The sequence below is a fragment of the Protopterus annectens genome, chromosome 7.part0 (assembly GCF_019279795.1).
Source record: "Protopterus annectens isolate FY-2018-M chromosome 7.part0, PAN1.0, whole genome shotgun sequence".
In the NCBI taxonomy this organism is placed as follows: domain Eukaryota; kingdom Metazoa; phylum Chordata; order Ceratodontiformes; family Protopteridae; genus Protopterus; species Protopterus annectens.
The window spans coordinates 1,158,227,009-1,158,254,424 of NC_056739.1; the positions used below are offsets into that span (position 1 = coordinate 1,158,227,009).

At 40.7% G+C, this 27,416-nt stretch overlaps 1 protein-coding gene across 5 annotated transcripts in view; it reads left to right on the forward strand.

The window, feature by feature from the left end:
- Window positions 1–27,416, forward strand: part of HERC1 (HECT and RLD domain containing E3 ubiquitin protein ligase family member 1) — a 3,987,333-nt gene that overhangs the window by 2,350,441 nt on the left and 1,609,476 nt on the right. For 3 of the 5 annotated variants that reach the window (XM_044077739.1, XM_044077740.1, XM_044077742.1), the window contains exon 44: window positions 25,805–26,025. In XM_044077739.1, coding sequence (XP_043933674.1) covers window positions 25,805–26,025 — 221 coding nt within the window. The remainder of the gene's footprint in view (window positions 1–25,804; window positions 26,026–27,416) is intronic. The other 2 variants (XM_044077741.1, XM_044077743.1) reach the window with 1 other exon arrangement.

Below are 27,416 nucleotides of genomic sequence, written 5' to 3' on the forward strand. Positions count from 1 at the left end.
CACCACGTCCTTTATTTCCTTTGCAGTATTCAGTACTTCATTACAGCTGGTTTAGATTTTGCATTTTTTGGATTTTTTTTTTTTTTTTTTTGCAACTAATAGCATTACGTTTAGTAAGGCCTTACTGTGCCTACACAATTGAGATCCTAAATCCTGTCTGAAAAGAATAATTTCCTCCGTTACATTTCTGTCAAAGTACTCTGTAGTTGAGACTTTCAGGATGACTGCACACTGAGCAGCACATCGATTAAGAGCTCTTCCATTGTCAAAACTGAAAATTGTTAAAAGGCCAGTAAAAGCTAAAAATGTGGGTGAAATTCAGTTAGTGTTTAGTAAATACACTAACAGTATGCCAGCAAAGAAGATATTTGAAGAAAGAAAGAGAAAGTCATCTGGAAAGGAGAATAAAAACTGTGACTGGGGGAAAAAACTTGAAGCTGTCTTTTTTTTTTTTTTTTTTTTTTTAAATACAATTATTAAAGTTTACATTGTAAAGAGTGATATAGGTACACATCCATCCATTCACAACCCGTTTTTCCCGTTTTTGCACATGGGATTGGGGTGTCACTACAACAGTGATGATCATCAAGAGCCAAGGTTTATACTGGCAGGTGGCCAGCCCTGCTGTGGTAGTTCTTTCACACCCCACACTTGCACACACACACTCTCACACCTATGGCCAGTTTAGTGTCCAATCTACCTACTGCATATCTTTGGAATGTGGGAGGAAACTGGAGTACCTGGAGGAAACCCATGTGAGCACAGGACATGCAGACTCCGCACAGATGGCACCACATACAGCAATAAAAAGAAAAACCACAGCAAACATTTTTCATTGCCATGCATTATACATTTGTTTTCTTTCTAAAAATTGTCATTTCCTTCAACATTTTATAAAATCATAAACTCCAGCCTGCCTTTAAACTCTACTCCTCCTACAGATCATTGTTCTGCATGTATCGTTCCCACATATTCGATTTACTTATGTATGTTTTTCTTCTTCTTCCTTTTTCTAAAGATCTCATCGCCAGTTTTTTGTCTGCAGTATAATGTTCAGTACTCCAGTTAGAGTTGGATGAAATTTAGATTTTTTCCATTTTCCAGTAATTACTTTCTTGGCACCCAATAGCATTAAACTTAGGGATGCAAATTTGCATCCATAGGCTAGACTCAGATGTACCCATTGAATATACACCTGTAGATTCCCAGGTTAGACCAGACTTTAAAATGAATCAGTAATAAAATACTTCATCACTGGATGTCTCACCATAGGAGCATCTTAATGTCCTATCCCAACATTTCACCATTTCATTTATCTCTCATTACTAGCAAGCCTCCTCCCCTATCCATTTTTTGTTTTCTGCAAAACCTCTCATGCCTTCTCAAATAGTACTTGCCTTTTTTCAGATTTACTAAATGTTACCCCTCTTCTAAATCATTTTGTGTCATACATTGTGCATAAGGCATATGAATAAATTTGTATTAACCAAACAATCATGATTTTTCTTGTTCTAGTTGCATTATTACATATTTTTTCTTCCAGCGTGTTTCGTATCGTCTTCCAGCCTAGAGCATATATAACTTACAGCATTCATTTGACACACGCACTTTGTATGTGACTATCGTAAACTCGTGTAAATACTGTTTGTTTATTAAACCACTGTTGCAAAAGTGATTTAGGTATAAATACACTAACAGAAAATAAAACAAACATAGCAGTATTTCAAGTAATTGTTTTCATGCAGTATATATTTTTTAACAATCATTCACCCTAACATTACATAAATTGCTCAGCTCCTTCCATCCCTTTAACCTCATTCCTACTCCTTCTCGTGAATTTTATTTTATGTTTTGTTCCCACAATTTCGGTTTATTTCTATGTAATTTGCTCATTCCTTTTTGTAAAGATCCCACTTCCACTCTATTTCTTTTACAGTTTTCAGTGCTTAAGCTACCATTGGTTTATGTTTTGATATCCATTTTCTAGTAATTTTTTTTTTTTTTTTGGTAGCCAATAGCATTAAGCTTAGAAATGCCTTACTTTGGCTAGGCAGATCAGATCCTGCCCATCTCAAACAAATCATTTTCTTAGTTATAACCATTTGCTTTCCTGACAATTCTGAAAAAGTACTCTATGAGTTTTAAAAATCTGCCAGCTTGTTACACTACCAAAAAATATGCTCCCAGTTACCTCTCTTTCCCATCATATCTCCAGCATTTGCTGTCTACCTGAGGAAAAAATTCTCTGAAGTCTGCTTAGAGTGTAAAATACCTTTGAAAAACCTTCCAAGCAAGCATCCTAAACCTTGAATTTTGTTTTTGTATCCTTTCTTTGTTCTTTTGTAAATTGCCTTTCCAGTCTCTCTTCCCAGTATTTCTAACTTCCTTTGACTGATTCGTATAGTTATCGTGCAGTATTTTATATGTCATACTAATGATCTCTTTTTAACAGCAACTTCTGTTCTAGGCTCAACTAAATGTTCTACCACAGCTGATTTTTCACTTAATAGTCATCTTTCCCTTTCTGTTTGCCTATACTCATATATTAACCTTGGTAGGGAAGGCAGTCTCTAACCTGCAGTCCAAGCTTCTCAGCCTCATCTCACTCTTAACTCTCCATCTACAGTTATTTGCTCCCAATACCTCAGTTCCTTTGCTAACTTTTTCAGTAATTTCCAGCCCCTTCTTGCATATTTTTGTACCACTACTTGCAGTCATTCCTGTTCTGAAAATCTTTCTCCTTTCCCGTTTAGCTTAGTTCTTAAAATATTTTCTGCTATTTTATATTATGTATATAATATTCTGTGTGGTTATTGTTCTCCTTAAGCACCTGCATCCCAAATCCTAACTTTATGCTCATTTCATGACCTCCCTTCCCTATTTCATCAACATCCCTTTTACTTTGACTTACAACTTTTGCTAGTTTTATGTAAAATATCCATTCAAATCAGGTAATCCTAAACTGCCTTTTTCTGTGGGTAGAATCAACTTATCCCACTTAGCTCTTTCCCTTTCCCAAATAAATTATTTCAACTCTATATTAATTATGGTCCAACATCTCCTCTGTTTGATAAAAATGTGCTTGCTCTGTATATAAAACTAAAATTACTAGAAATATTTTCATGGCTTGTATTTTAATATCCATATCCATAATCAGAGTCCAGGTTCTCAGTTATTGTACTATCTTTTGTTTAGTGTCTCCCACATATCCTTAGCTGCCATAATGGAATCTTAGAATACTTCATTGTGCAGTGTCTTCATAGATATGGGTATTGCTGAATCAGTTCACATATGGTTACTTAGTTCACTGTTGTAGCTTTTGTTTTATCTTTATTTGTTTTGTTTCCTGAAAAGAGTTGAGACAGTCTCATTTTCTGGATATATCAAGTGTAAAATAATATCATCTGCAAATAATGCTAACTTTCTTGATTACTGTAGTAGTTCTTTCCTTTAATTTGAGTTCTTTATTTTCTTTTCTAGTGGTTCTAAATATATAGCAAATAACAATGGAAAAGAGGGACAACCATGCCTTTTTGTCCTCTGTTCAAACACAGTTTGTTGGATAGGAGCCCTCCCATCTTAATTTTTGATTCTGAGCCTTCATAAATCCTTTGAATTAATCCTATTATTGTATCGTGGAATGCAAATGCTGCAATTGCCCTCTTCATAAAACTCTGTCTGACTTTATCAAATACCCTTTCTGCATCAAGAACCACTAACAGTAAAGGCTGTTTTTTTATGCTCTTCATTATGGATTGTCATTGCTGTGTTCATGCTAAATGCTTACTTCCCCTCCACAAAACCATATTGTTCAGTATCTGCCAGTTTTGATAACATTCTTGACATTCTCTGAGCTAGTATAAACATAAACAGTTGATAGTCATGGTTTAAAATTAAAATGGGTCTAAATTATATTGGTTCTGAAGGGTCTTAATGTACAGCCACCACTGCTTTTTGTAGTCCTCCCCTGCCACCAACTTTTAAAATGTTGTCAAACAAAAAAAAAATGTTCAGGTCTTCATTACTTTCTTCCCTCCCAACTTCCAAATTTACATAGGAATACAGTATGTTCTTGGAGACTTTTCCTTTTGATTGGTTATACATCACAATTTTTATCTCATCTCTTGCTACTTTGGCTGTTAATTGCTGAGCCTCTTCTTCCTCTCACCTTGGCATAATTAAGTGTTCCATGAATGTTTACATTTCTGCCTTTTCTTGGTTTCCAAAAATGTCAACAACATTTCCAAAATATCTTTAGTACAGCTGTTAGATATCTGGTTATTTTTCTTGTTATAGCCTCCCTAAGTTGAACAAACTTGTGCTAAAATGTTTTGTGCTCAGACTCTAATATCAAAAATATTTGCTTAATAGCAACTTTTCTAAAGTCATGCATATTATCTATATACTCCCCATGTAGCACATTGCAGTTGCTCCTCCTCTTGTTCTGTGAGAATCCCCTTACTGTGCAACACTTTAACCTTTGTCAACCCTTTTAAATAAGTCATATTGCATTTTTCCTTTTCTTTTTCTGTCTTATTTCTACCATCATTTTTCCCACTCACTAGCTTTCCCTTCTGAAGAACTTCTGAATCATTTTCTCTACCCATTTCTTAAATTCCTATCTCTGTCTTTTAGCAAGTAAGTGGGAAAGTGTCTGTCTCATATATACTTCATAGTTCTGCTTCATGACCTGAAATAGTTACTGGATGTATGTCAAAGCTTTCAGTTCAACAAATATATTCCTTTGAGATCTAATTTCTTGTCCCTTGAGGAATAAGTTCCTACTACTGAATTCACGTTTTCCATGCCAAACATTGTCATGTATTTCTTCAGAAATCAACCTTCTTTGTTATATATTACTTTATTCATCCTCGCTATTGCAAATCAGGTTCTAATCCCTACCCATATGTAATAACCCCTGCTGAAAGCAGTAAATCATTACAACCACCAATCTACAGTTATTGTCTTTTTATACCTGTTCTGTCAGTCTTAGGCAATTAGTAAGAGGGAAGAGAAATTTAGTGCTGCTTATGCCAAGTCTGTTTGCAACATGCAACTGTTGTTTAGCAAATGATATCACTATTGTGCTAAGTATTTAAAAGCATTGTTAGCATCATAACAGGTAGTATACTTAGATGTTAAGTTGTCTAAGTTGTCTATCTCGCCTTCATTCTTGCTGGTTGGGTTCGGAGCCGATCCTCGGCTCCGACTCGGCCATCTTCAAAAGCTCGAGAGCTGCATACTGGCTCGAGGCCACCCCATATCCCATGATACCTGGCGCTAGATACCCAGATCTCGTTTGCCGCTTCTGCTGCGAGGTTGTCTTACTGGCTCAGGTCGTATATTTTCATTATATTACCCGTTTTTGATCATTTTTAGACTTGTTAGCGTAGATTGTTTATAGTAGTTAACCTTTCTCTCTCTCTCTCTCTCTATATATATATATATATATATATATATATATATATATATATATATATATATATACTTGTATCTATAATTCTTTCTTGAACCTTCCTCTATCCCTTCAGAAAACTCGTTTTAGTTGGAGAGTTTTCCCTTCCCCCCTTCAGTTCTTCTCATAGGTAGCCATTTAAATTAGAGGCAAACCCTTTTCCTTTTCTCTATATAAAAAAAAAAAAACTTTTTAGCTTTTACCTAGTTAGTTTTGTTTAGCTTGTAGTATAATATTGTGAGTATCTTGACTGTGTTTTTTAGGTGTGTCAACTTTAGTGGTAGTTGTTAGATCCCAGTTTTTTGTGTGTTGTCCTTTGTATTCAAATTTTTTTTCAGGGATGTCCAATTACACCAAGGTGTCTGGATTCAAGAAGTGTGACTCATGGTGTCAGAAGATGTCTCTGACAGATGGTCACACTTCATGTGTCTATTGTCTGGGCGCCGTGTACCTGCAGGACTCTTGTTCAGTTTGCCATGCCTTCAGACCAAGAGTCCTGCAGGAGCGTAAAAATAAGTTAATCCTACGGGGTTTACTTAAGCAGGATTCACTGGCTAAGGCTCAGCCCGTGAAGGCCTCTAAGCCACCTAAATCTTCGGCTCCCAGTTCGGAGCCGTCGATGGGTGAAGCTGTTCCTTCAGCCTCAGTTCTGACCGGAACCGATTTACCTGTCTCCCAGTCGGTTCCGACTCTCCCTTTGGAGCCGTCGGAGAGTCGAAAGAGATCTAGGTCTCCCTCCCTGCAGTCGATACGCTCGGCTCCGAGGTGTCCTCTGCTCCAATCGGAGCACAGTCATTGGTCCCACTCTTCTCGGTCCTCAAGACTATCAGATCATGACATGGAGAGAGTGGTCAGTAGGCTGTTAAAATCGCAGGCCCTAGCAAAAATGTTGTCCAGCCCCCCTCATCAGGTGTCGGCTCCTTCCATGTCTGCAGTTATTCCTCGTCCGACTCCTCCTTTGAGTTCGGAGCCGGAGTTCGAGTCGTGGAACCGTCGGCACTGATACCTTCTCCTTCGGTTCCATCGTCGGCTCCGATCACTTCCTTGGTACTGTCCTTGGAGGGGTCTGGGCGCCGAGACTCCCTCATCGGCTCCGAGGGGGCGAGTGGCATCGGACCCTTGTCCGACCCCATTCTCCCCCTTGAAGCTTCGGCGCAGGTGAGCTCGGCTCCTACATCGGCTTCGGAGCCATCCCCCTCTGTGCGGAGAGGGATTCCGGTCTCTTGGGAACTGGAGCCTTCTCTGCATCTGAGCAGGGATGCCTTTGAGGTCATGAGGAGTGTGCTGGCCCCTGAGTCAGCCCCACGATCATCCCCATTGGCTCCTCCCACTATGGTGCCTGCATCTGCCTCTGCCCCTCCTCCAGACCCCAAGCGTGGGGAACCAATGCTCCAGGGCACCCCCTTGGGTGTATCTTCCTCTTCCGAGGCCTCCCCTGATCATTCAGAGGGGCCACCTCGTAAGAGCAAATGCAAGAGGAAGCATGTTGACTCCCCTGAGTCTGTCACATCAGATACCGACTTAGAGGATTTGGAAGGGTCCCCGAGATCCTCCTCTGAAGATGTCTCCTTCACAGACATCCTTGAAATACTTAGGCAGAGGGTGAAGAGGGTGAACTGGACTACCCTAACCCCCTCCGAGGATGAGTCGGTATTCCTGGATGCATTTGGATCCCGACCTTCCACCTTCTGGGTGTCTCCGCCTTTTGACCCACTGATGTCTGTGGTGGCTCGGAAGGCGTGGTCAGCTCCAGACAGTGGAACCGACTCCCAGAAGACCCGCTAAATTCATAACTGCCCCACAGGATAAACAGTTTTTGACCAAAGGTGTCCCTGTTGATGCCATGGTGGTAGCGGCGGCCACAAAGAAAGAGTTGGCTGAAACTTCATCATCTGTCCATCCCCCTAACAAGGAGTCCAGGACGATGGACAGATATGGGAAGCAGATGTTCTCTTCAGCGACCTTTTCTATGAGGTCTCTGAATTATTTGTGCAACTTTACCCACCTTCAAAGGGATCTCCTTAAAGAGCTTGGAGATACCCTCCAAGATCCATCAGCTGAGGGGGCCCAGGCTAAGGCAGCCTCCCAGCTGGCGACTCTTAATTCAGTGGTGAACTCCTCCATGAGGCTAATTTCTTATGCAGCCGATGGTGCAAGTAGAGCCGCGGGCACAGGTGTTGCTCTAAGGAGACGCGTCTTTATGCAGCTATGTAACTTTGCGAAACCTTTCAGAGCGTCTTTCACCAACACCCCTTTTGATGGTTCCTCTCTGTTTGGATCACAGGTGAAGGACACCCTTACCAGGTGTGAGCAGGAAGGCAAGTCTCTCTCTGCCGTGGGAGTCAGTTTTTCCACTCCTTCCAGACCATATCCCAAGGGTCAGAAGAGTGGAAAGATGTGGTTCCGGAAATCCCAGGGAGCCTTGCCGGACACACGTGGCGAGTTCCCATCCAGGGACGCCGCCCTTGTAGCAGAGGGGGTCCGCAAAACCAGGGCAGCAGAGAATCCTTCTCTGACAAGCCCTTCCAGCATCCCTTTAAGGTTGCCCGACTGCCCACCTCTGGAGGCAGTCGGGGGAAGATTATCGCTGTACCCAAGAGCCTGGCAAGACATAACACAAGACAAATGGGTACAGTCTGTTATATCCGGAGGCTACAGAATACCCTTTATTCGCACTCCTGTAGTGTCAAACAAGTCCCTTCCAGATGTTCCACCCAATCTAAGGGATCAAGCAGTACAAGAAATTTCAGAACTGCTAAGAAAAAGGGCCATCCAGCAAGTCCCAGCAGACCAGCAAAGATCCGGAATTTACTCAAGGTTCTTTTTGGTACCAGAAAAGACAGGGGACTGGAGACCCATTTTGGATCTCAGCAGACTGAACAGGTCTGTACAAAGAACGAACTTTCGGATGGTCACACTGCAGTCCATTATGCCCTTCCTGGGTCAGGACAATTGGATGTGCTCTATAGATCTTCAGGATGCGTACTACCACTTCAAAATGGACAGACGCTCCAGAAGATTCCTTCGCTTCTAGCTGGGAGCCAGCCATTACCGGTTCAGAGCTCTGCCCTATGGTCTCACCACAGCTCCCAGGGTGTTCACCAAATGCATGGCATTAGTTACCGCTCACCTGAGATGGCAAGGATTCCAGGTGTTAGACGACTGGCTCCTTACTGCTACCACCAGGCATCACCTTCTGCGAGCCAAAGACTACACTATCAAGACTTGCTCCAGACCAGGTATCTCAATAAATTTCAAAAAGTCTGCATTGTTACCCTGTCAGTCTATCACCTTTATAGGCGCAAATTTAAATACAAGAGACATGTCAGCGAGCCTTCCACCAGACAGGGTATTAGTGATTCGTCAACATGTACAGGTTCATCCTCCAATCTCTGGGTCTCATGGCAGCAGCGATCATACTTGTTCCTCTAGCTCGTTTTCACATGAGGATTCTACAGTGGCTGCTTTTCACCCAATGGTCCTTCCAGCAGCTTCCCATGTCTCTCACGATTATGATCACAGAAACATGCAAAAAGCACCTTGCATGGTGGAATGGTGGATGGTCTCCACATCAGTGCCCCTAGGCAGACCATTTGTACTCCCCCCCCCTCCCCAATTGCTACGGTTACCATGGACGCTTTCCTGATCGGGTGTTGGGGGGCGTTATCAGGGCAGGACATTCCAAGGCACCTGGCAACCTCACGAGTACCACCTGCATATAAACTTCTTCGAGATGAGGGCTGTGCTTTTAGCGTTGCAAGCTCTTCAGGACTCTCTTCCTACCGGGACCATTGCAATTCAAACGGACAATATGTCAGTAGTGTGGTACATCAACATGCAGGGCGGAACCAAGTCCTACCCCCTATGTCAAGAAGCACTCAGACTCTGGCAGTGGGAGATCTCTTCCCAACGGTTTCTGATCGCAACCCACATCCCTGGGAAGTCCAACGTCATAGCAGACAGGCTGAGCAGAGCAATTCTCATGCCTCACCAGTGGTCTCTGAATCAAGTAGTTGCGGACCAAATATTCCGCAAATGGGGCCAGCCTTGCTGCGACCTTTTTGCCACCCCCTTCAACAGCAAATGCAACAATTTCTTCTCTCTCCTTCCACTTCCCGGACATTCCCCCAGAGACGCGTTAGTCCACAATTGGCCTCAGGGACTTCTTTATGCATTCCCTCCGTTTCCCCTTATTCCAAAACTGATACAGAAAGCTACCGTGTTGGGCTGCAAAATGATCCTCATTACCCCTTACTGGCCTCGACAAATATGGTTCCCATTCCTGCATCATCTTCTTGAGCAGCCTTGGACTCTGGACCTAGTTCCAGACCTTCTGATCCATCAATCGGGCGGGCTGCACCAATCCCTGCAATCTCTCCAGCTCACTGCTTGGTTGCTCCACTTCCATACTTAGCCAGGCTTCCAGATATCTCCCCCTCTGTGCGCGAAATTATTTTATCTTCACACAAGTCTACCACTAGAAAAACTTACGCTAGTAAGTGGAAACGTTTTTCTTCCTGGGCAGAGACTAAGAATATAGATCCCTTTTCAGCCCCTATACACCACATTTTGGAATTTCTTGCGGAACTCTTTCATTCTGGGTCCGCTTCAACTACAATTAGATTTCAGTTAGCTGCAATTTTAAATTTTCACATTGGCCTGTCGGGAAATAATATCATGTCGCATAAGCTATGTAGAGCCTTTCTCAAAGGGACCACTCTGCTCAGGCCTCCAGTGAGAGATCCTCCACCTCCGTGGATCTAAATTTGATGTTGGCTTCTCTAATATTGCCTCCCTTCGAACCTGCAGCATCTTGTTCCTTGAAGTTTTTATCTTGGAAAACTCTCTTTCTGGTAGCCATTACTTCAGCCAGAAGAGTTTCGGAACTGCAGGCTCTTTGTACCCGTCCTCCGTACCTAGTGTTCCACAATGATAGGGTTGCTCTCAGCACTAATCCTCCCTTCCTTCCTAAGGTCTCTTCAGAAAATAATTTGAATCAGTCCATAGACCTTCCTGTGTTTTTCCCAACCACTCCCACAGGGCGGAATATAAATTGCATCATTTAGATGTTCACAGGCAACTACGCTTTTATTTACATAGAACTAAACATATCAGGAAATCGGACCAACTTTTCCTCTCTTATGCTGAGGGTAAACAAGGTCTTCCAGTCTCAAAAGTAACCTTGTCCAGCTGGTTGACTTCTATCATCACATTTATCTATCAACTGAGGAATAAAGAATTACCTGTTAAACCAAAAGGTCACTCCACCAGAGCTTTAGCCACTTCTGTGGCTTTTCAGGCTAGGTTGCCCATGGAATCTATTTGTGCTGCGGCTACGTGGGCCAACCCACATACTTTTATTTCGCATTATAAGTTGGATGTTGTTTCCAGAAACAGAGCAGTTTTTGGTTCCATTGTTCTGAAGAGTTTGTTCCGATGAGCCACCCAGGATTTTAGGTGCTAGGGACTCTGTCCCAACCAGCAAGAATGAAGGTGAGATAGACAACTTAACATAAAGAAGTTATGTACCTACCATAATGTTCCATGTTAGTTGTCTTCTTCTCTCCTTCTTTCTTGCGTCCCACCCTCCATCCCCCTATCCCTGTAGACCGAGAAGAGTTCCTTATGGTTTTTCACTGGCTGAGTCTTCTCTGGCTATTCTTTTCTGTCCAGTAGCCTCTCTGGAGGTTTTATATATTCCAGGATAGGATCTTTTCCTTATTATGTCTGCAGTTGGACTTACCAAATGAGATCTGGGTATCTAGCGCCAGGTATCATGGGATATGGGGTGGCCTCGAGCCAGTATACAGCTCTCGAGCTTTTGAAGATGGCTTGCTCCGAACCCAACCAGCAAGAAAGAAGGCGAGAAGAAGACAACTAACATGGAACGTTATGGTAGGTATATAACTTCTTTTTTTGATGCAGAAGGCTGTGGGTTCCTCTCCCACAGTATGTAGATGGATTGCTGATTCTCTATTGTGTTGTACTTTAAAGAGGGTGGATGCTGCAGTCCTGAGAATCATGTCCACCTTTGGAGGAGATATCTCATAACTATGAACCAGTTATTTACTATCCATTCCCTATTGCAGTATTACCAGCTTATCATTGTTTTAATGTAACATAGGCAATTTATTCTTCAAGGACAACAGGCATGTTATTTGTAGATGAAACAATGAAATACAAAGTTGTTTGCTAGCAGCAACTTCTTCATTAGTTACAGATCTCTTTAATTTGGAATTGTTTAGATGACTAACATCTGGAGATATTGTGCATATTTACTGATATTGGTGGATTGTTATGACAGAAGTTTCAATAGACGTTTATGATGGAAATGTTCTGAATTGGGCAGTTCAGTTTTGTCATTATTGGTTCATACATTTTGTTTCATTGCTTACTGGAAAAATGTTCAAAACAATAAATTTAAAACACTAACAAGTGTGCTGTATTATACCAGGAATATAATTTAATACAATCAGGAAGGTGAATCAAAGAACACATGGACACATGCATGGTTCTAAAAATGTGCTTAAGGCCCCTGTGATTTGAAAATAGCACAAAGGTAAACTTTATCTGCCACTGGCTGGATGCATTTTCTTTAACTGTGGGTTTCGGCTCTGTTTCAATGAATGTGAGTTTCAAGGGCAGAGAAGTTTTAATGCTAAGTCTGTTTTCATTGTGAAACTGTATTGTTTTGTTTAGCAGATGTCTATCAGTGTTTGTGCTATAAAATTTAAAATAAAAGTATTAAATTAAATCCGAATAATCACCGTAGAAGTAAAGCATTAAACCGTATGCACATTACAGTATTTATGGTAAATGGGGAGAAATAGCCAAGTAATGGGACACTGGAATGGCTGCAGGGGGGAGGGCTGTGAATGAAGGGCCCCATTTGACCATGATTTTGTGAGGGGGAGATGGGCGGCAAACTCAAAGACCAGCCCCAGGTGACACAAACTCTAGTTACGCCACTGCATGTATGATGCATGAATATAAGGAAAAATGTTACTGTAGTTTATTTCTTTTCCTATTTATGCATGTGTACGCATGTCATTGTTTAAAATGTGATGTGAAGATTTAATAAAGGCATTAAATGAAAGCATTACTCATGTTTTTCATCATTTTCTCTTATGCAAGTCTTGTTATTTAAAAATGTCAGTACTGTAAACTAAAAACTTAGACATCCACCTCCGTAAAAACAGAGAAGTGATCTTTTAGCTCTGGACTACATGAAAAGAGACATTGAGGAGCTCTCTGATCTTTTAGCCCAGGCAGGTATGACCCTAGCCCTGAGTAGCATCCTGCCATCACCCAGAATGATACCACAGTACAAGGGCAAAATGATTGACTTCAACAATTAGCTAAGCTTCTGGTGTCATGCTTAGGGGATCCAGTATCTGTCTGCCTGTGATAACATGATCAGCAGACAACGATGCTTTGCCAGATTTGGCCTGCACCCTGTCACCCTTGGGATTCCGGATACTGGCTAAGGCTCTTGCCACCCCTATAGTGCCTTTTTTAGGCAAGGTTCAAATGACAAACTCAGTACTGTAACAGTTGCAAGCAAGCAAAACCTGAGGGTAATGCTACTCAATACTAGAAGTTTAAACCTCAAAATGCATTCACTAAAGGCACTCCTTAAAATGGAGGACATTGACATCTCTGCAGTGACAGAGACCTGGTTCAGGGCTCCAGAGAGCACCCCTGCATTACCAGGCTATAATTCATACCACACCTTTCGGCCACCTAACCTGGACCGAAACACTAAAGGTGGAGGCGTGTCCGTATTCATTAAGGATATCCACACCTCCAGGCTAGTTGCTCAGCATAATGCATCCAAGATTATCCAAGTGCAACTAACTCTGGGCAAGACCGCAATCCAAATTGTAACTTGCTACAGATCCCCCACCATGCCCCAGGATTCCCACTCCTCATTTCTTGATACACTGGAAAATATTAGGGTACAACCCAACAACCTCATAATGGGCTATTTCAACTACCCCACCATTAAATAGGAAATCTACTCATGTACCAACTCTTTTGCTCGATGTTTTCTGGAATTCATAAATTCCAATGCCTTGGATCAACTTATCCACACCCCCACAAGGGGCAGCAATATCCTAGACCTGGTCATTACCAACATGGGTGACTGGTGTTCCACACTAGAGGTTAATTCCTCGTTCGTCAGGTGACTACAAGCTAATCACCCTAGACATCCATATGCCGTGCCGCCCCCACCCCCCATTAGGGAAACCACAGTAAAAAATTTCTCCAAAGCCAACTTCACACTTCTTAAGACAGATGTGGCAAACTTCACGACACCCATGCAGATGGACAATAGAGGTACGAATTCTGAATCCTACACAAATGCACTTTATAAGCACTTATATGATGGATCGTGCTATCTGTAACAGAACCAAGATGCTGTCCTCCAAAAAAAGGATGCCAATCTGGTGGTCCTCTGCCATAAACAAACTCTACAACAGAAGAAAGAAACTGTTGCAAAAAAAAGTAAAATCCCATGATTGGAGGAACTCCCCCTGGTCAGCCTCAGTAAGAAGCTGAGATCCCTCATAAAATCCTCCAAAGCTAGTTATGAAAACAAAATTGTCACTGATTCTAAAGACGACCACAAAGCATTCTGTACGTATGTCAAGAACTTCAATGGGGTCTCAGCCATCACTGCTTCCATCCAATGGTTTTTAATGAACTTTCCCTTTCCTCACCCATCCATGCTTGTTGATCATGGCTGAGGGTAATTCCCCTCTTTGGACCATGGATTATCACCAATGGAGCGCCCCACCTCACCACAGAATGGATACACCTATCCTTCCTTGCCACTCTGTCAATCACTTGAGCTACTAATCAAACCTGGGTCATCTGGGCTATAGTTAAGGCTTTATAGCTTTTGTGCCACTAGAAAGGCTTTATTGGTAGGGTCTCTTTTTGAGCTTTCTTATTGACTTAAATTTGAGAAACATGATCTCTCCTTTGGAACAATTGGAAAGGTTTTATTGGTAAAGTGTCAATATAGGCTTTGTTATTAATAGAATGAAAAGCCCTCTCTTCTTCAGCTTTCTGGCTCATTCTTACTTTCTGGCTCATTCTTACTTTCTCCATAACCAGTTCTGCTTCCAAAAATGTGCGCTATCCTCCAGAAAGAAATACTCTGAAGACAGCTGGATATAACAAGTTGAATCTCATACCTACCTCTCATCATCTCCTGATTGCTGGGAGACGTTTACTTCTGCCGCAAGTAATCATCCACAAATGCTCTGCCATTACCAATTTTAATATTTATTTATTTACATTTGTTTACCGGGAAATTCTGACTGGACACAGGTCCTTTTTCTGCAGAGGCCCGGGAAGAAAAGCTCCACAAGTACAAATAAAAATCATATAATGGAAAATGCTACAATAGTAGATGATTTACAGTACACTAAAGTACTTTTCACTTATGCCACAATTTTGTCAGGAACAGCTCTTCCTGCTGGTGTGTTATATTGTTATTAATATAGATTTCTGCTGATTTCTGATGGCCAGATTTGGAGCATATACACAATTTGTCTTCTCACTTAACACGTTTTCCTGTGGAATACCAGTCTAGGTGCACATTTTTACTTTTTTTTTTAAGTTACTGCAATCCACGCCTTTAAGTTAATGCATTCCACACCTTCCAGTTTCTATGGTGTAGCAGAAAGTTTCTGGTTTTCTCTGCATGCTTTGTCTTCAAGCACTGTACTACTTTTTGAAACATTATTTTTCTTGAGAAGTAGGTGTATACTATGCTAATAACCACTGGGGACTTTTTAATCTATAAATGCATCTGCTAGGTGTAGCAATCTTAAGATTATTCTAAGGAGAGTATGTAGACTAAGGTGTAGGTAGTCAAGGATTTACAGGTTGCCCCTATCGAAGTGACATAGGTGCCAGACCAGGGGTAAATTTCTAGTTCCTCATTTAGTGGTCCACGTAACCTTGACTTGGGTTAGGGAAGAACCACATGGATTTGGAAGACTGTTTCAGAGACGGGGTGTCTCCAACATGCCATATTTATGTTACAAGTAAGGTTTAAGTCCTTTAATTGGGTAATTCTGATGTTGGTTGTTTTACAGATATGCAGGAAGCCCATCAGAGCAGGATACAAGGATGCCTTATATGCCAGGCTTTGATCGCCCCTAAGCAGTCTGTTGGAGACAGAAAACAGGGATAGGGCTTTGAGGCGCTGTCCATAAGACATGTTATTTACACCCTGTATCCTTTTTGTGAGAAACCTCTGTAGGCTTGCTAGTTATATGCACCTGGTCAGGAGCATACCAAAGGAGGCATTATACTCAATAAGCAGTCTGATGAGGGCTGAATAAGTAGAACGATGACTTCCTTGGATCTAAGTGCCATGCCCTTGCATAAAAGTCACACAGCACAGAATGAGTTTCTTAATGCCATAGACACATGATAGTCAAAGGTCAATATACTACATGCTTCCCCAAACTCCTGACTGCTGCATCTACTCTTTAAGGGCATATTATCAATGAGGTAGTTTCCAGGAGTAACTAACTTCTCAGAGGATACTGTTATGCATTTCTTGACACTGAGTTTTAGATCTTGGCTGTGATACCCGTTATTTGTCTGAGTTAGCCCTTCTTGGAGGATGTTAATGTCTTGGAGGATTGTATGGCTGCACCTAATTTGCAGTTGTCTGCAAACTTGGTTAGCCAAAAGCCCTTGATGTTGGCCTTGACTTCAGAGAAGTAGATGCCAAAAAGGAGCAAACCCAGCACAGGCACACAAGAGTTTCCGCTAGTGATCTTTGTGGAGATGGACCTCCCTCTCCTAACTTCTTAGGTCCTATCTGACAGCCACCTGGCTCTCCATCAGGTTACATAGGAGTTTATTCCTATTTCTGTGAGTGTGTCTACAATGCCTGAGTGGTGTATTGTATCAAATGGCTTGGCCAGGTCAAAGTAAGCATTATGCATGGTTATGCCCTCGTCCATTTCTGTGGTGACCTTTTCAGTGAAGTCCATCAGGTTAAGTAGTCATTATCTGCCTTTGACAAAACCAAACTAGATTAATCCACTGCCTGAAGATTATCTAAAGCTCTCCTGTGTCATTGTTAATCAGTTCCAGGACCATTCTTTCTGTTGCTTTGCAATGCGACTAATCAGACTTATTGGTCTGTAGTTACTGGGGTCCATAGATTGCCAGCCGTTGTGTAGAGGGATGATCATTGCATTTGTCCATTCTTGTAGCACAAAGCCTGTCTGGAGACAGTAGTTAAGTAGTGAATCTGGTGATCTTGATAGGTTGTGTCTCATGGTATTTAGGAGGGATCCTGGGATATTATCTGGACCCATCAGTGCAGTATTCTTGACTTTGGAGAGCAAGTTGATGACCTGCTCCGTAGTAATGGGTGGGGGGCTATATTCAGTGGAATTTCCAGAGGGTTGGTTGGGGCTTGGGAGAGGGGTAACACTGGAGCTGAAGTTTGTCACTCTGTAGATTTACTATATCTTCTTTCTCAATGTAGGTTACTATATCTTCTGCGTTAGCGTAAGTGGCTCCATTTACACTTAGTTCTGTCCATTGTTTTTACTGCCTTTGAGGCTGCAGCCATAGCTAAAGAAAGGCTTATGGTTGTCCTGTTCTGGGAGGCTATTTTTCCCTCAGGTTTGGCTTTATTAGACATGATTTGCCCTCTGAGTTTTTTTAGAATGATGAGAGATTTTTTTTTTCCTGCTTGGGTGTTGTATTTCCTAATTTTTGCCATGCTGTTCTTACTTTTGTTAGACAACCTGTTGATGTTGGGATTCCATCAGGGTACCTGTTTGTTTGAGTTTGCTCTATGCTTATTCCAGGTAGGACCAGCTGTCTTCTGTGCATCTTTTAAAATGATTGTACAGAGTCTCTGTGAACAAGCTTCATAGGCAACAGTGTTCTCTGGGTTTGGAGGGACTTGAAGTTTAGCAAGGTTCTCGTTGAAGGTTGTGCGTCAGGCCTGGCAAGCCGGTACGTAAAAATCAACTGCCAATCATTAGCAGACCGGAGTTCCGCTTTGGCGACCCCTAACCGGGAAAAGCCAAAAGACACAAACAAACAATTACTTAATAGTAGGAATTTTGCTTTAGAATAGATTCTAAATGTTCCAGGGTTAACATGGGTCCTGATTTTTATTTCAAAAGTGACAGCTTTATGGTCTGACCTTACCAGAGAGGACATTACACGGGGGGGGGGGGGTGCATCCTTCTCCCATGTTAGTGAGGAACAGATCCACTAATGGGCATATAGACTAAGTGGTCCATGATATTTGGGTTGACATATCCTGGAATCTCTGGGCCTGCAAGTTTTAGGTTGTGTATGATTCCCAATTTATAGTGGGGCATTTAGAGTAATCCATGAATATGGTTTTGGGTTGAATGCAAGTGTCTCCAGGAAGTTTTAAGTGTTATGGTTTTCTTGAGTCATATGGGGGCCTATAGCTTGCAAGGATATGATATGGGGCTTTCCTATTGTAATATGGACTTGAAGAAGCTCAGGCTGGTCATTCTGTTTGACTAGCCTTGAGATATTTGTTTTTGATATAAATCAAGTCACCTATACCTTTAATCCCTGTCTACGCAGTAGCTGGTCTAAATGTGTGGAAAGCATTGCAGCCCTGCACTGCTTGGGTCCATTCCATGGCTTTAAGCCATGTCTCTTTAACTGCATAAACATCTGCATTCTCCTGGGTGAGTTTGAAGTGAGTGTAGTTTCTTTCTTAGACTCCTGGCATTGAGCAGTAGCACCTTTAGATTTTCTAGGATTGGTTTTCCTTTTCTGAAAGGTTTGCCAATTTGCCAATGCCTAAAAAAACAAAATGAGAGAGGACAATCCTTTAGTCACTATTTAAAAACCTACAGTAGATATGTGCCCCTGGCAAAGCAGTGTGGTCTGTTGACCATATCCACCATGCTGACAAATATTTTACTCCCTTGACTGACACCAAAAGCTAAGCCAGTTGTTAGTCGGTCATCTTTTGTTCGTATTGTGGCATCATCCTTGGAGAAGGTAGAATGCTGCCTCAAGGATAGGCTTATACCGGCCTAGGGCACACAATCTGAGAACTCCATAATGTCTTTCTTCATATAGTCCAGGGAGTTAAATATGAGGTCATATATGCCCGTATGGACTATGACTTATTCATACTGTACATGCAGTCTGATGACCTGACTGCATGCATGATCTGGTGGAACCTGGCCCCTAATAGTCATCTGACTTTCTCCTTAGATTGTCTAGTGGGACATCTGTGTGTCTCACAATAGAGTCTCCTCTGGCAAAAATGTTGGGTAGTTTGGTGGGTTGCCTTATGGGCTTAGCTGAGGCTTCTTGAGATGTGGCTATAAGTAATGTGATGGGTGTTGTTTTTGGTGGAGGACTTTTGGGGCTGCTGAGAACATTTTGTTACACGCACAATGTCTAGGAGGTCTTTGGGGTTTAGGACGGTTACATTTAAGAGCATCCCCATATCTGGATGTATGTGTGTCTGAGCCATACTACATGTTGTGGGTGTGTTCATTACTGACAAGCTAATTGATATTAAGTGTGGCTTGTATGTGAAACCGTTGCCTCGTATAATTTTCTGCAATATCTTATCAGTTTAATAATTAGTTGATTGTCAGTTAACATAAGACAATTGCTTCATTGCCTTAGGATGCTCATATCCACCAAGCCAGCTGCAGAGATAGCAAGAACTTGATCAGAAGGTTGCTGAAGGACTGTAGAGTAAAAACAGTATCTAATGTAAAACTCTAGGGCCATTGTTTGTCACTGTGTAAGCCAGTTTGTTTTTGCACAAATGATGAAGTTAGAGAGAAGTTTTGTAGAGAAAATGTCAGTTGTAGTTACCTGGGTCTATAATGTGCACTGCTAAAACCCAGTGAACAAAGAACAGTGTTGTGGAAGCAGAACTGTTTTCTGTAGGCACTGAAAACTGACAAATCTTTCAAAACTGCCGTGTAACTAATCAGAGGGTCACACTCTAACTTGTGATTCCCAATTCAGAAGAGACCTGGGTAAATTCAGCTACAACTAGTGCTCAGTCTTGCATCTTCTTAATCTAAAGTCACAAAGATAATTAAATAAAAATTAATCAAGTGTGCAGGAGCCAACAATGAAGTAAACAAAATGCAAAGACACTTTACAATGATAAAGTGCAACAAAATGTAACAAATAATAATACAAACATATAGCAGAAGCACAGTCAAATAGGTTATTCAAGTGCAAAAATGGTCAGCAATACTTATTTGTGCTTGGATTACACTGGATTCAATCCAAACTCTCTGGAAACAGCAGAGTGATCACCACATGCTTGTGCACTTTGTGAAAATGAGACTGTCTTTCTTTTATTTCAGTCTCTGATGTTTTCAGTTTATCAGCTTCTCTGAATGGCTACTTAAAACGTCTTTTTTCCAGCCGTTAGATTTTTCTCATTATATATTCCTTTGGAATCCCACTTCTTTTTATTTCTTCGTAGGACATTTATTTATTTTTCCTCTAAGTTAATGGAAACCGCCCCTGAACTAAAGTTGCAGCTTAGACTGCTTCTTTACGGAACAATTGCAAGGCTCTTCCCAGCCAGAGCTTTTTCTTCTTTCCTGGTTTATTTTCCTTACTTTGTCCAAACGTCTTTGGTGACATCCATTCACCTGCGACATTAGAAGTCTGCAACCTGAGGATAGCTTTCAAGCTACCTCTTGAGACCAGTGTGCACCAGAGGCTGCTCTGACACACCCCGGGTTGCAATTATGGAGGAGCTTGTGGGTCTATGAGACTTGCAACGAGGCCCTCAGGAGGAGGCATGTTAGTATAAAGATGATAGTAGCTGTTCAGTCCATAAAGCCATTCATGCCTGTTTGATAACAGAGAGCCATGCTTGTCCAAATGGAAAATACCACAGTGATATGATATGTCTACAGAATGAGGTTACCCTTTGTTATCTGTTGTGTAGACTTGTAGGGCCTTCATATAAAGAGCCTTTTCTGGTCTATCCACAAGGACAGAGTTACATTACAGATCAAAGCTTCCTTCCGGACTAAGGAGGTGACAAAGGTAACCTTGGGCCAGGCTGTTTGTCTCCTTATAGTTTTGCCGTAGCTTAAGAATAAGGGTGAAAGAATCATACATTTCCTGGATATCACATAAAATTGGAGATTCTATTTGGACACACCAAAACATGACATCTCACATCTGTAAATATGATCAGTTATTCTATTCCTTTGCCAAAGGCAGGAAGGAAGACATGTAAGCAAGCAAAATAGTATCTAAATGGCTGGCACATTAAATCTGCCTCTGTTACTTCTGTCATTGTAAGATAGTTCTAGGTCACGTGAGGGCACATTCCACAAGGGCACAGCAATTATTACCATCTTTCTGATGTTGATTAGCACTCATCTTAATCTTGAAGGTACTCTGTGCACACCTTTACCAAACTATATAACCTAAATGATAATTCTAGAACCATGACTATTCTGCCGGGTTGTCTGTTCCCACCATTCTGTAAGGGCCAACCGTCCTTTCATCTTTAAGTTCTAGTTGTCTCCATAGGAGTCAGTACTTCAGCAATGAGTATTATTGTGAAGGCAGTATAGTTGTGTTAGGCACTTAACATAACTGTAGATGTTGGAGTGTATTTACTGTCTCAGTACAGTTTCCCTCTTTTCGTTTTTTTTTTTTTTACCTGGGGACCACTGGTTTGGATTGGACAGCAAAGTCAGCCCTTTCCTCCTTCCCTGTCTACCCCTAGTCAGACACTTCACCTGCTTAGGGCTTAGTACCCCAGAGATGCAGTCTGAGGGTTCCTGTGGTCCACTGCAGTTGCCTGCTCCCTTCCACATCACTTGTCACACATCATATCATCTAAACTGATAGCTTGTTCATCTCCACCCAGTACTATCAGACCATAATACACATAATTCCATCTCTTTCCATAATCATTCTTGTCATCTTTTCTTTAACTATCAAAGTACCTTTTTATTTCTTCATGCTCACACACAATTTGCACCTGCCCACTTTCTCACCATCTCATACTGGCATTTCTCCTCACCTCTACACTACTTTCCATCAGATAATAAAATCCTGCTGTGTCTTCCATCATTCTCTCACTACTCCAAGCTACGTCTGATCTATTCAGTCACAAAATTACACAATGATCTTGGTTGTTGTCCCAACATATTACGGTTCCCATCTAGTGCTCTGAAACTTTTCTGTCTCAATGCCCAGATAATATGCAGCACTTGCACTCTTGGATTGAAACATTCACCACTAACAGAGATGTGGTTTAAGCCCAAGCTGCTGCCAACACCTGGTTACAAAATATAATGCCTTGACTGCTCAGTCAAAAAAAAGGCAGTGGTGCTGCTCTGTTGTACCAAAACAACTCTGAACTTTTTCTGAAGCTAAACTCAGTCTCATCATTCTCCAAACCTGAAGTCCTGATATTCCACCTTAAAGTTATGAAATCCAAGTCCGTCTAGAAAATAGCCCTCTGTATTTCTCCCACTACTGGTTCCAACTGTGACAGTCTGGAAAATATTCTAGCTTTAATATTAATCAGCATACCACATGAAATTGTCTTAGGTATGTGAACATCAGTTTACCTTTACATCTGCGTATTGCACAAGGATGAACTGCAAATGTCCAAAAGGCAGTCTGCAAAGTTTGCAAATGCCGAACGGAAAAAGGTTTGAATGTGCAATGAGCGAATGCACAGTGAGTTTCGTTCATTGCACATTCGACATTCTGGGGCGGATTGCACTACAGTGGGGCTCAGGAAATGGTTCCTTTCCCCACTGTAGTGCGATCTTGGAGTTAGAATAATAAAGTAGTGGGGGAGCACAGCCTCCCACATGGGGGGTGCAGGGGGGCTTGTCCCCCTTCTTTATACTTTTTTTCTACATTAATGTTCAAAAAACAGCGAATCTGCTTTTCGATTTGCTGTTTTTTTGAACATTAAGGTCCATCGACATGTCCAGTTTCGTGGTTTTGAGTTGCTCATATGAGCACTCCAACCACTGTGATTTGCGGTTTCAAAGGTAAACCTGAACATCAAGTGGTTCACCACATCACTTTCGCTCCAGCCCCCATGTGTTAAATCTGTATAATTTTACCTATTTAATTAACTCTGCTACCTGATAAAGCACATGAACAGGCTCTTCATCCACACTGGACTGGATCCTATATTATGATCCTAATAACATTAGTCCCTTCCTATTTCCCTCCCCCAAAACAGAAAATCCAAAAAATTTCAAACACAACCTAAAACATCCTCTACAACTCTTTTCAGTGCCACTGTTCAGAATCACCTGATTAATATGTGTAGCGCATCCACACACTCAAAACCTTGCTTACCTCAGTACTTTGATTGTTGTTTACTCCTCATGCTCATCCATAGTACTATTAATCATGTATTACTTTTTGAGATTATTGGCAAGGGTTACCATTAATAATGTGATCACATTGACAGATACTTTGCAAGCAGCACCTGAAGTTCTGCTTAACAGAGACATTCCTTATGGTTTGTTTATAACAACTTCTGTGTAATTGGCACGGCCAGTGTTCTTTATACAACTTTATGTCTGCCTTTCTTGGTTCAATTCTACACTAGAGCCAAGGTGTATAATTTCAGCTGTTGTCAAGGTATATAGCTTTTCCTGTTGTCAAGGTGTCTGTGTGTGTATGTGTGTATATAAATTTTCACATATTGTATATGTAGTATTCTAACACTATATGTAACCTTTTGTTTGAGTGGGATATGCGTCTTCAAGTTTATCATGGAGCTTTTCTCCCCTGGCCTCTGCTAAAAATGGACTTTAGAAGAAATAAGAGATGCTTCAGTAATGTATCACTGGAAGTAAGGTATTAATTTCTTGAAACCTTGTTTCTACAAGGAAGGAAGGACAATGTAGCCATTTTCAGTAGAAAATGAAAGGATGCAGAGTCAACATCACAAGAAGTTATCTTAATGAAATTTAATTCACATGTCTGTCTTTCAGACTGTAAAGAAAGGAGTAGTAGGACATAACAATTTTGGGTACTTGCGTATTATCGCAACCAAATTTCCGCACTGACATTATTCTGTCAGTGTGTGCGGAAACAGGTTGCTTAACCTAAAAAGGGGTCTGTCAAGAATTAAGCATTAGGCTGTCTCAGTGGGTATGAGCCCAGAAGAGGAGTACGGGTGAAATTTTGTACTTGTGGATGACGCGCCTCATTGCTCCTGTAACTCCATGTTGCCGAAATGCTTTACAGTACCTGCATTTCTCACTACAATGTCAGGAAAGGGAAAGCGAATCATGAAAAACACCCTGCAACCTTCTACAGTGTACATTTGTCAAACCCAAGGATTGCTGCCTTTTCTACTTTATGTATAAAGATTTTCACTTAAGGTACTATTAGAAACTGTCCCCATTTGAGAAGCAAGCAATGCCCGCACCTTACACAAAATGGAAGATACAAAGTCAGTTTCTGAAAACACCCCCTGTTACCAACACTTAGGAAAATATCTTACTGCCTGATGGTGCGAGTCTTCTTGTCATTTGTGGCATGTAACATGTTTTTTTCAGTGTGACCTGCTCATATGTTTACAGTTAGTTTTGGTTAACATTTTATTTTTAACAATCTTTTCTGTGTCTGTGTTTGCCTTCTCTGAAGGAAGCCTTCCATTCAGTGCAAGGAATCCGTTCATCAGAATGGTAGCAGACATATAACGTAAGTGTGCATGTGTAATGCATGCAAAAACTGGAAGAGGGTTTTCGGAAATGTTTCTTTTCCTGAAGGTAATGCAAACTTAATCCACAGCAGTAAACACTGTAAATACCACATTGCAGTGTTTCATGGCCTCCTTTCTATAGAAGTATGCGAAATTCGGAACCGCAAAAATCTGGTTGCAATAATACGTAAGTACCCAATTTTGAAATGCCTCAGTAGAATTAACTTAATTTAGTACAGAAGTGTCTTACAGGAGGTACTAGAACTAGGTAAAATGTTTTGAAAATGAGTAGGTTAGAAGCAGTGCATAGAAGCTTTAAAAGTATTATTCATTTATTTATTTTAACACACAAGGTTTGGATGCATGATTATGCCGTCTTGAAAATGGTGAGATGCTAAAAATTGTGAAGGGGTTTAAGAACAGCTCAGGAGTAAGATTAATGCTTGTAGCTAATTATAACTCACATTTTGTCAATACATGCAGAATACAAAGTTAGTTCTGCAGTAACTGGAACACAGGAAATAACGATAAGCAAACAAATCCAACATCAAGAAAGTCAAAAAAGTTTAATGCAAAGCTTTCGGGTAAACCACCCTTCAGTGCTAATAAGTGTTGAAATACAAGCTTTAAATAGGAGCACATGATCACAGTCAGATTATCACAACCCCCCCCCCCCCATTTTTCAAGACATTTAAAACAATATCACAATTTTTTATAAAAAACATATTCAAAGATTATCCATCTGTCTTCTAACTAAAATGGCTTTTATACTAACTGTATTCTTTAAACCAGGTATCGAATCAGCACACAATCTAGCTATCCATTCATACTTTTTTTTTTTTTTTTTTTTTTTATAAAAAACATATTTTCTAAAACATTATTTAGATCACCACCTCTCACTTCCTTCATTACTTTATCTAAGACTCTAAACTTATATCACTTAAGGTGATATAAGTAATGTTTTAGAAAATATGTTTTTTATAAAAAAGTGTGATATTGTCTTAAATGTCTTGAAAAATGGGGGGGGGGTTGTGATAAGCCAATTGTGATCATGTGTTATGTGCTCCTATTTAAAGCTTGTATTTTAACATTGTTTTATTAACACTGAAGAAGGGTGGTTTACCCAAAAGCTTTGCGTTAAACTTTTTTGACTTTCTTGACGTACATTTTGTCAATACACAGGCTGTTGTGTGGTACAGTAATTGGGATCTTTTCCATGTTTCTTGCATTATGACTGAGGTTTTCTTTTCTTTCTTTTGATATCATCACTTACTTACTTTTTTTATAGTATGACTTGTATATTTTGGCACTTATGTTGTGATTGATTATTTGCATTGTTTCTGAGTCATTGCTGAAATAATTAAGGAATCCTTAGGATAAAAACAGTTATTGGGGGCCGATAAACTGTGTTGGTTTATTAGGATCTGTACTTTGTGTATAGGTTGTAAAATGGGGCAGGCTTTTGTTGTCAGTCGAATTTATCTATACATTGTGTAGCACATTACAACAAAAAAAGTAAGGCTTGAGTCATAATAATAGTTTGCTGCCTGTTTTCTCTTAGACAGTATGAAAATGTTTCTAATTTTCTTCATTGTGTTTATTTATAGCTGGGATTTACCGATCAGTGCAGGCACACCGAAACCAGAGTCGAAGAGAAGGAATTGCTCTTCATCAAGACCCTGGTGTTCTTTATGATTTTAATCTGGATGAAGAACTAGAAATTGACCTGGATGATGAAGCTATGGAAGCAATGTTTGGTCAGGACCTATCTAGTGAAAGTGATATTTTGGGACTGTGGACACCGGAGGTATTGGACTGGCCAACATGGGTGTGTGTGTGATGGCAGCTGGGACTGCTTTCTCCTTTTAATTGTATTTAAATTGCTTTGCCATTCTCAATTTTGTGCTCTGTTTGTAAAAGAAAGTGGAATACTTTTTGACTGGCATTTTTTGTTGGGGGGGGGGGGTTCATGGCATTGATATCCATAAAGTAATGCAGGAGGTCTTGTTCATTTATTATTCCCACCTTAGTAGACATACCAGTTCAGCAGTACCAAAAATTAGCTTATACTTAACAGGACTGTTGTTTGGCCTTCTACCTTTACCTTTCCTGTATTGCCTACCCCACTCAGAAGCAATATTTACACTTTTTTGTTTCTTCCATTCTCTCTGCATCAAAACTGACAGTTGTCTGACTGCATTCCCCATTCATGAGTAGTTTTATCTTGTCAGTTTGTCTAAATTTCAGTCAGAAGAAGAAGGTACGGATTGGGAGTTAATAGCCAAAGATTTCTTTTTGGTACCAGAAAGATGAAGGACCTTAAGCATGTCTTGGATTTAAGTAGCCTAAATCAGTTTATTCCCAAAGAGTTCGTATGATCTCCCTTTATTTACTTCTCTGTGCTAGTTCACATGAGACCAGATGCAAGTTTTTTAATGTTCAGGATGTTGTCTAAAAAGTCCCCAAGTGGAAAAATAATTTCAGATTGCTTCATTTCTACTATTTCATTTGGTCTTTCCTCATCTCCAGGCTGTTCAAAGCACATAACCATAGTAGCTGCACAATTTAGGCTGCTACATGCCAGAGTTTTTCCCTGTTTAGATGTCTGGCTTTTGGTTGTGTTTTCCTGAGATAGTCTTGTCCAGCAGCATAAGACGCCTCTGCTGCATTTGTTTCACACCTTAAAATTAACAATGAATGTATGCAATCCCAGCATTAACTGGCTCAGGTGTTCCTTCATAAGCTGTTCCCTTGGTAGTAGTATTTGGCCATTTTTACTTCTGCAGAGAATTCAAGACATTCTGGACGACTTGAATCTCCTCGTAACAACAACATTTTCCATGGCAGGTATGTGCTGTGCACCTCCATATGAGGACCTTGCATTTACATGTTTCATGTCCAGTGGATTCAAAGGAAGGATACCTTTTCTACTGTAGTTAGATTTTATGTGTGTGTGTGTGTGTGTGTGTGTGTGTGTGTATATATATATATATATATATATATATATATATATATATGGCTGTATATACAGTGGCTATAAAAAGTGTACACACCCCTGTTAAAATGCCAGGTTTCTGTGATATAAAAAAATAAGACCACAATAAATCATTTCAAAACTTTTTCCACCTTTAATGTGACCTATAACCTGCACAGTTCAATTGAAAAACAAATATGTTAGGGGAAAAATATAAAAAAACGTACAATAAGCTGGGTTGCATA